The sequence below is a fragment of the Pecten maximus genome, chromosome 4, assembly GCF_902652985.1.
Source record: "Pecten maximus chromosome 4, xPecMax1.1, whole genome shotgun sequence".
NCBI classification, from domain to species: Eukaryota; Metazoa; Mollusca; class Bivalvia; order Pectinida; family Pectinidae; genus Pecten; species Pecten maximus.
Genome location: NC_047018.1, coordinates 37,802,651 through 37,813,204, shown reverse-complemented (window position 1 = coordinate 37,813,204; position 10,554 = coordinate 37,802,651). Strand labels below are relative to the sequence as shown.

Here is a 10,554-nt window from a genome sequence, read left to right as displayed (position 1 = left end):
CAAGATGGCTGCCTGTCAGCCATGTTGTTTTCTGATTGGTCTCAAAACGCAATATGCATAACTAGGCACCAAGAGAAACTTGCATGTGAAATTTAAGAAAGATCCCTTAAACACTTTCTCAGAAATCGTGATAACAAACTTCAATTGTCAAAATCCAAGATGGCTGCCTGTCGGCCATGTTGTTTTCTGATTGGTCTCAAAACGCAATATGCATAACTAGGCACCAAGGAAAACTTACATATGAAATTTCAGAAAGATCCATTCAGTACTTTCTCAGAAATAGTGATAACAAACTTCAATTGTCAAAATCCAAGATTGCTGCCTGTCGGCCATGTTGTTTTCTGATTGGTCTTAAATCGCAATATGCATAACAAGGCACCAAGGGGAACCTACATATGAAATTTGAGAAAGATCCCTTCAGTACTTTCTCAGAAATAGCAATAACAAACTTCAATTGTGAAATTCCAAGATGGCTGCCTGTCGGCCATGTTGTTTTCTGATTGGTCTCAAAACGTAATATGCATAACTAGGCACCAAGGGGAACCTACATATGAAATTTGAGAAAGATCCCTTCAGTACTTTCTCAGAAATAGCGATAACAAACTTAAATTGTCAAAATCCAAGATGGCTGCCTGTCGGCCATGTTGATTTCAGATTGGTCTCAAAACGTAATATGCATAACTAGGCACCAAGGGGAACATACATATGAAATTTGAGAAAGATCCCTTCAGTACTTTCTCAGAAATAGCGATAACAAACTTCAATTGTCAAAATCCAAGATGGCTGCCTGTCGGCCATGTTGATTTCAGATTGGTCTCAAAACGCAATATGCATAACTAGGCACCAAGGGGAACCTACTTATGAAATTTGAGAAAGATCCCTTCAGTACTTTCTCAGAAATAGCGATAACAAACATCAATTGTCAAAATCCAAGATGGCTGCCTGTCGGCCATGTTGTTTTCAGATTGGTCTCAAAACGCAATATGCATAACTAGGCACCAAGGGAAACCTACAAATGAAATTTGAGAAAGATCCCTTCAGTACTTTCTGAGAAATAGCGATAACAAGAATTGTTTACGGACGGAGGGACGGACGGACGGAGGGACGGACGGACGGACGGAGGGACGGACGGACGACGGACCACGGACGCAGGGCGATTTGAACAGCCCACCATCTGATGATGGTGGGCTAAAAATGTGAGAATTAAGGTAAATTACCTAATGGATTTAAATGAAAGTTTTTTACATGTTCTCACTACAGTATATCATATACTGTAGTTCAAGACTTAAAAAGCCAAGTTTATATTCCTCTACTTTAAGATAATTCCAAAATACTCTAACTTTCTACATTATCATATTTATTTATTCTGTGACAAATCATCTAGACATTAATGAAAATGAAAGTACATGTAATGTATTAAACACATCTGCAAAGTCACTTATGTGAAACACATCAAAATTTCTTTTTAAGGATGAAAATATGACTAATGTAGTGATAATGTTGTAAATGCTATTAAATATGAAGATGTTTATTTGATAATAAATATCATAAAGTAGTTTGTTTTGTCACTTGTATTCCTCCCTGACTGGTGTGAAAATACTGGATACATCTTTATGTACAATGTATTTCTGCTTGATACTCCAGGGTTATGTTCGCTTTCACCCAAGGAATAGTCACCACCGACTTGTGGATAAAACAAAAGACTAGTTTGGTCCTTTGAATCTCAGCTCGCCATACTGTTACATTGTCTATCTTTGAACTAGGTTGTTGCTCCTCCATAATCTTCAAAAGAAATGCATCTCCTTGGCAATTGGTCAGGGTTTTTTTCTGATGCCAATCAAATGGCTAGCCATATGCGTTAGCATGCTGCCAGATTTGAAATGAAAAGTCAAACTCCATATTAAAGTGTTTATAAAAATTTAATTTAATATTTTACTATTCTTTAAATAACATTTTAATGATGAAATGCTAATGTTAAACAACCAGGATTAACACTAGACTTTGGACATGAAACAGACAACTGTATACAAGATATATCGTCATCTACACAGACTATACTGTAAACATACTGCACTGATATTTGGAGACTTTGGTGTGCTAATTATACAAATTCAGCACCGAATTTTAATTCTCACAAAGTGGAAATTAAGGTATTTTGTAGGTGATTCAGTATGTTTACAGTAAACTGTTGACAGGTGTGGTCAGTTTCATCAATCATCATTGTTGTTAAATTGCACTTCAGTAGAACCTCACTATGTCAAGAGTTGTTGGGACCTTGAACACACTTTGAGATAAATGAAGTATTGAGGCATTAAAAGTTAAAATTCATAGCAAAACAACTTGTCGTCTCAGACAAACAAAAAACCCTGTGAAACAGATAACCAGTAAGCTTATAAAGATACTACATCCCTGACAAAGAGTCATTATGCTCAATTAAAAACAACAACAGGCCATTTTATATTTCTATACAATACTAAAAGTTACATACTTTATGCTATCTTCATCCTAGAAAAATTTGAGCTTCTCTCTTTACCTTTTGAATTTTAAGTGGATAATTGCATCATGAACAAATTATATCATGCTCAATCTCACCTCTTAAGTATGTAAATTTTGGTCTCAAAACGGTTTAGGGACACTGTTAACATTATTTCATTAGTGGTGTTAATTATGTATATTTCTATACAAGATATCATTTTCAGCTTTTTTTGCGACAAGCGAGCATATGTTGTCAGCGAAGTATTATCTTTAACTTGTATAAACGTACCAGGTCATCCACGTTGGGTTTTGGTTACAGAGAGCTAATTGTCTCTCTATATGTCTCTAGTTTTAATTGACAAGTTGTATCGTTGACATACAGTTATCAGCAGTTGGTTGTCAATGCCCACATTTACAGTGTTGCTATGTGCATAAGTACATGAAAACTAAAAATGAACATACAATGTATAAGTGGACGGATGGTGTATCACTATCATAATCAACAGATTAAAGTTGACAATAAGACAACTACACAGAGCTGTCTACTAACGTCAGACTTGGTTGATATTTGCCTTCAGCGGCCATATTTAGAAAATAAATATTGAACCTTTAAACCAACAAATATTGTCACTGTTGGCCTGTCACACAAATCGTGTGGTTGTAGTTACGCTCGAGTGTCCTTTGGCCAGGTCTGTCCTAGTTTGAGTAGCCAGCAGTGACCATACCCTGGTACCCTGGTAGTTTATGTGATTTAGAACATGTCAAGGGAACCCCACCATTGACCCATGATCTTGACTTAACAAGTGAGATGACCGAGGTGGGGGTTGAGTAGATTCTTATTACCGCATACACTGATTAGGAAATCAAAATATTTTGTATGTTTTATTTTTTATGTTTATCACTTTATCAATTTATAGCAAGTCACTTATCAAAAAAAAAAAAAAAAAAGGACAATTTTGTAAATTTATAAATAGAACCTAATAGTTGATGAAAAGATGGTGACAACAAAGAAATTGTTGTTTTTTATATACTCTACCAAGGTGTCTGAAGGTTTGTGTATTATCCTGGTAACAGTAACTGAATTCCTACCACTACGTCGGACAATATCTCATCACCCACCATAATACCACTGGAAAGGACCTGTTTTATATGAAGCTACTAACAGTGACATCACCCACCATAATACCACTGGAAAGGCCCTGTTTTATATTAAGCTACTAACAGTTTCTCAAGTAATCAGATGGAAAAGAAATATTTGGTGCAATTTCAATAGATAAGAGGTGGATTTATAACAGATTATAAATAAATAGGTAGAGTGTTTCCATGACAACCATCAAATGATTGTAATACTGGATTGCGCTCGCTGCTACTCTATAAATGTGCATTCAAAGTCTACCAAAAAAGTTAACCCAATCTTGCCTAGTGTTAAAGCCCATTCACCTACACACTCACAGACACACACAGCCAGAATTTATCATATAGCACAAGGAAGAACCTTAAAACTAGGTTATGTTGAAATATTCAACTTGTTGAAATAACATGTTCATTGTTAATTAAGTCATTTGATTTGTAATGAAGTCATTCTAAAAAAACTTATACCAAATACTTTTGTATACCAAAAAGGAACTTAATGTATATTTCGTATCAATATCAACTCTTTGTTCTTCTGTCAAATAGGTTTCTTTTAGTGTAAGTAGCAACTATATTTTTTTTTACAAGAATTAGATCAAATATTTGTAGGTTACAATAAATATATACATTTGTATTATGTTAATAGAATGGACAGATTAATGGACGCACATAAACAATTGACTCAACAATAATTCTTAACAAAAATAATAAAATGATTTCCTCAACAATAGATGAACTGTAATAGTATGTAGTATAAAATAGTGTGCAAAATGTAATTCTAACAGTAATCCAGGACATAATCGCCCTAGTTTACACAGGACTAGCTGTATTATAATCCTCATAGAGGTCCTGAGGGGAGGGGAGACAGGTACCCTCAGGGGCGGGGATTTAGCCCCATCCCTGGACTGTCCATTGGGTGCTGTGGAAGCCCTCTGTGCCCACTCCGGCACTGTTATACGACATAGGCTTTCTTAAGTCCTGTGCCTTCCTCCTTACACTGACCAGTCTGTTAGTATCAGCACACTGGTCAGTTAGACCATGAGACTGGTCAGTCCTCCAGACCACTGGTCACTACCATCCAATATCACAAGTATAATGCCCTAGATCCTGGGCATGGTATCACAGACAACATGCTTTGTGTTGATCAATTGTATAACTTTGGCTCCTTATGTGTTAATGTATTAGGCTGAATCAATCTCAAGAATCTCGGTCCTGTTTTACCTTCTTTTTCACCTTTTTACTCCTTTCATATCTAACTGTCTCTGCCTCAAGGGCACTTAACTCCATCAGTCTCTGCTGAAAGGATGCGGGAGCACCAACAAGGGGGTCTGTGTACTTAGGTTCCACTGTGAATATTAGAAACAGTTTATGAGACACTCTAATAACATTTACATATCAAATAAGTTGTTCTTAAGAAATGAAAATTTTCAATCGAACAACAAAAAATTAAATCCCAATTTATTGGTTAAAAATTGTTTAAAGCAAATGATGTACGGAACATGATAAATGTTATGTATCAAGTGCGCCAAGTTATGATTTGACAGATGTATCAATGGAAGTTATTAAGGGAAAGCATGTTAACCTCTATACCATGATCTGAATGATTATAAACATTTTGGGGAAAACTTGAAGTACATGTATAATATTTATCAACATATAAGCCCCCTTCTTAATTCATTTTTGTAGTATCATAAATTTTATAATAGCTGAAAGTTGTTAAAAATTAGCCCTCCACAAACTTTAATACTAAACTTTTATACTAGGAGAGGGGGTTTATATTTGAGGATAAATACGGTACTAAATGTTTACACTAGTGGAGGGGGCTTATTTGAGTATAAATACGGTACGAAATGTTTACACTTGTGGAGGGGGCTTATTTGAGGATGAATACAGTACTAAATGTTTACACTAGTGGAGGGGGCTTATTTGAGTATAAATACGGTATATTAGTAAGAATGAAAGCAAAGCACTGCACACTTACGCTTACCGTCCTTGATATTGTTCTTCATGCCCGAGGCTGGGGCATTCTGCACCATGATGGGTTTGACGTTGGAGCCATATTTCCTTGTCTGAGACAAGGTCGTAGAACTGTTTGAACCTGTTCCCACGGTGACAGTCTTGCCAGGACCATTGGCAGACTGGGAGGGCCCTGAGAGGTTTTTCTGAGGAGGCTGTTGTGACTGTTGGGCACCAGGACTCCAGATGGTGCCCATGGCTATGAGTTCGTCAGCATCCTTCCCTGCAATCCAAAAAAAACAGTCCATATGAAAAATTCATCATTTTATAGCTTAGATTTTCAAATAAACAAAAAATATCTAAAGAAATTTTGTTAGGCAAGTTGGATAGATAAGAAGCAGTAGAATAATGGTAACATACCAAATAGCACCTCTGTCATGTTGTCATGAAACTGTACTGCTGAATAGGCAATTCTTTAATACAGATGTACATGTATATATTAAGCCGATTCCCTTGGAGTCTGACCTGTTAAGGAGACTGCTTACCTAGTCACTATATCAACTAATGACTGGAAGATCTAACAAGGGGATGTCACAGGTAAACTCAGTACAATGAAAGCATGCAGGTAATCAATAATACTCATAATGTAACAGGCAAACCTTGCTCCGTTCAGGGGAGGTAAGCATGCAGTCAATGGCCAATTTATAGTCGAGTCGGACATCAATAATAAATCAACACTTAATGAACTCAGCACCATTACCAGTAGATCTCATCTTATTACATTCAACGTTATGTTCCGGCCTGTGGGAAAGTGCACTTTATAACCTTGATGATAGTAGGATTTTGCTCCAGATCTGCTTAATGTTATATCAATCGGCATAATGCATACAGAAATTCACAGCTAGAAAATTACATCCTGTTGATAATCAAGCCACTAACCTGGAAATGATCATACACCTCACCACTAACCTGGTAATGATCATACACCTCACCTCTAACCTGGTAATAATCATACACCTCTAACCTGGTAATAATCATACACCTCACCACTAACCTGGTAATAATCATACACCTCACCACTAACCTGGTAATAATCATACATCTCACCACTAACCTGGTAATAATTATACACCTCTCCTCTAACCTTGTAATAATCATACATCTCACCACTAACCTGGTAATAATCATACACCACTAACCTAGTAATAATCATACACCACTAACCTGGTAATAATCATACACCTCTAACCTGGTAATGATCAAACACCTCACTACTAACATGGTAATAATCATACACCTCTAACCTGGTAATGATCATACATCTCACCACTAACCTGGTAATAATCATCCACCTCTCCTCTAACCTGGTAATAATCATACATCTCACCACTAACCTGGTAATAATCATACATCTCACCACTAACCTGGTAATAATTATACACCTCTCCTCTAACCTTGTAATAATCATACATCTCACCACTAACCTGGTAATAATCATACACCTCTAACCTGGTAACAATCATACACCTCACCTCTAACCTGGTAATAATCACACACACCTCTAACCTGGTAATAATAATACACCTCTCCTCTAACCTGGTAATAATCATACACCTCACCACTAACCTGGTAATAATCATACACCACTAACCTGGTAATAATCATACACCTCTCCTCTAACCTGGTAATAATCATACATCTCACCACTAACCTGGTAATAATCATATATCTCTAACCTGGTAATAGCCATACACCTCTAACCTAGTTATACTAATACATATTGTGGTATAGTAGGTGTGTACATTATGCCAATAAGAGTAAAAACTAGTAAGATAATGATTACAAGTAACAATACAAATAAAACCCTAACTCAGTTTGTATCTGGATAATCTAATTCAAATCTTGTTGACAGGTAAGTCATTACTGTACATTAACTTTTAACAAGATATAAGCTATAAACAAGGTCGCCTTACGAGTCCTTAGCCTTTAAAATGTCTACCATCTATTATCAATGAAATCACCTCCATCTCTGCCAGTCACCAAATCTTATTTACATATACAAATATGTATCACTGACAACTCACAGGCCACCCTAATCTCAACCTGGTGTTTGTCGTGTTTAAAATAATTTTTTTAAAAAGCAAGCATTTTCCTCAATATCAATCACTCTCTGGTTTGACCACTTGGTTCCTTAACTCACTCAGAATCCAATCCAGAAGGCAAAATCTTTCCCCTGTATGCATACAATGTCTCTCATACAAATGCTCAGAACTGGGGTTTTTACATGATTGAGACACTTATAAATAGGATAATTTTCCAGTTTACAACAGTCCCACAAAAGTACACGACCTGAAATGTCTTTAACTACCTCATATGTTTACGGGTAAAAGGTGATTTACATGTATGTGAACATTCGTATATTCAAACTCATGCTGATACTTTATGGCACGCATAAAAATGAGGTGTAAAAGTTGTAAATGTCACATTTAAAAAGTCATCAGTTCAGAGATGAAATGCCACAAGATTTTCATTGAAAAACCAAATTTTTTAGAATATATCTTAATCAAGACAAAACTACAACAAATTCTACAGCCTATTCTGGGCAGTACTGAATTACAAAATGGATTCCCGTGTTTCGGCCATTACACCTATAACTATATATACCTACCTTATAGTGTCACACATACATACTCCATTACTTGAAAACCATGATTGTCCTACTTACAATTCTTACTGACCATGTGGCGAACAAACTTTCCTTCAATCTTCGGCAGCCGAAGCCGCTTAGAATTCATAAAGCAAATTTAACTTGTATGGCCATTTTAGCAATATGGCGCCTGTAAAAATATGTGGTAGCATTATCTAAGGAGCGTCTACAGGGGGTGGACATTGTACCCAGCACAAGACTCCACCATATGGCTCACAAAAACCTTTATGTCATAAACTTAAGTTCAAGAGAGGTTTGCTATCCATTTGTTTGATTTGGTTTCAATTACGCTGGTGTATTGTGTCGGGAAGCTCCGATTCTGTTTTGGTTTAAATGCACGTTGTGTTCAAGCGTGTGCCAATCATGATATGATATTCTAATTAGCCATTGTTCTTTATGACAAGCAGATTATTATCTAGTCAATCCAAACCTCACATTAAATAATTGGTCTTGTTAAAGGAAATCCGGTTAATTATTCTGATAGTTAATAAACACAAAAGTTGTTACGCTGAAAATTGAAAATCAGAATAGCCTACTTCATGGTTTGATGAATTGCTAAGACATACAAACTCTATTTCGAGGACATCTCTAATGAACCATGGCTCGCAGAAACCTCAGAACAAAGTCACAGTCCTTATTTCAATTTTTACTAGTAAATCACTTAGGTACCCCTTCTATGTATGGATTTCAAAAAGTTTGATGAAATTATGAATGATAAAGATGTCTTAATTATTTGAACTTTTGCTTACAGTTTTCTTGACATTACATATTACACAAATACTTAAAGAGAACAGGAAATTGTACCGAAAATTATTCTGTTCATATTCCTGTCATAGTGAGGACAGTGATGTTCCCAAAAAATTCAAATTTCACTTTTTAGGCAAATAGACAAAAAAATCATATCAGTGGCTATAACTATAAATTAAGTTGTATTAGATACGAGCACATAGATGATTTAAAAAGATTATAACAAGCTGCTTTGACATCCATCTTTATTTGGATAGAAAAGGATGAGTCCCAAACAATACAACCTGATCGAACCAAACTGATGGTAATATCAGTATTACATGAGGAATGGTCTGAGTACAATATGTTATGCCTACCTGAGGTATGACTTCTGGAGCTGAACAGAGGCTCTCCTTTGAGTAGTGAGGAGCGCAGACCATTGGGGCGGTACTGATTGGTCTGCTTGGTAGAAGGCAGTATTGGGCGTAGATTGTCCTCACTCTCCTTTCCAAATGACACTGAAATGTAAAATTATCAGTCTTAATCCTCTATAGAATATCAAATACAGAGCTACAAAATCCATGACAAGACTATCCTTGTCTGGTCCCAATATAACTGATATCAGTAGAATAACACCATTCCTTGTGGACATTCCTTCACTCTATATCAACATCTAAATAAAACATCCTCTAACTAAAGGATTTTTATTTCACTCTCTCTACTTTCTCCATAGACATTCATATTATTAGTACTGACTCTTACTTTCTCTATGAACCGTAATCCTTACTTTTTCTATCGACTTTGACCCTTGCCTTTCTCTATGAACTTTGACCCTTACCTAAATTTCTTTATGGACTATGACCCTTGACTTTCCCTATGAACTTTGACCCTTACTTTTTCTATGGACTTCGACCCTTGCCTTTTGCTATGAACTTTGCCCCATACCTTTCTCTATGGATTATGAACCTTAACTTTCTCTATGAACTCTGACCCTTACCTTTCTCAATGAACTAGTTACCTTTACCTTTCTCTATGGACTATGATCCTTACCATTCTCTATGGACTATGATCCTTACCTTTCTCAATGGACTACAATCCTTAACTTTCTCTATGGACTAGTAATGTGACCCTTTCTTTCTCCTTACCTTTCTCTATGGACAGGGACTTGCGGGAGCCTCCCTTGCTCCCTGGTCTCCTACCACTCTGATCACTAAGGTCCCGGGAACCTAGCCGTTCTCGATCCTTTGGATTATAGTCAATAAAACTGTTTTGTCGAATATCATCTACTTGTGGAGACTGCCGAACTTCGTTTCCATATAAAATGTCGGCTGTTGAGTATGGAACAGTGGGCGTGCTTGAGGAACTGAAAAGACACAAAGATTCAAAACTAAGAAACTTTTCCAGCACTTTCCACAGGACGTGTCACTTTGGTCGGTAGAACAACAATGTGTGTATTCTACATGGTCTCTTAATCCAGGCTTAACTCACCAACCTAAAGTCAAACAAATAACAGATTAATGTCAAATCAACTTCTAACCCTTCTAACCCCACACCCAATA

The 10,554-nt window shown here is 36.4% G+C and overlaps 1 protein-coding gene across 3 annotated transcripts in view; it reads right to left on the bottom strand.

The window, feature by feature from the left end:
* Positions 1-2,817: 2,817 nt before the first annotated feature.
* LOC117326009 overlaps positions 2,818-10,554 on the bottom strand; it is a 100,202-nt gene continuing 92,465 nt past the window's right edge. For 2 of the 3 annotated variants that reach the window (XM_033882567.1, XM_033882564.1), the window contains exons 3-6: positions 10,141-10,358; positions 9,373-9,513; positions 5,588-5,845; positions 2,818-4,952 (exon numbers count right to left, since the gene is read on the bottom strand). In XM_033882567.1, the coding sequence (XP_033738458.1) occupies positions 4,804-4,952; positions 5,588-5,845; positions 9,373-9,513; positions 10,141-10,358 (766 nt within the window). In that variant the 3' untranslated portion in view covers positions 2,818-4,803. The remainder of the gene's footprint in view (positions 4,953-5,587; positions 5,846-9,372; positions 9,514-10,140; positions 10,359-10,554) is intronic. The other variant, XM_033882566.1, reaches the window with a different exon arrangement.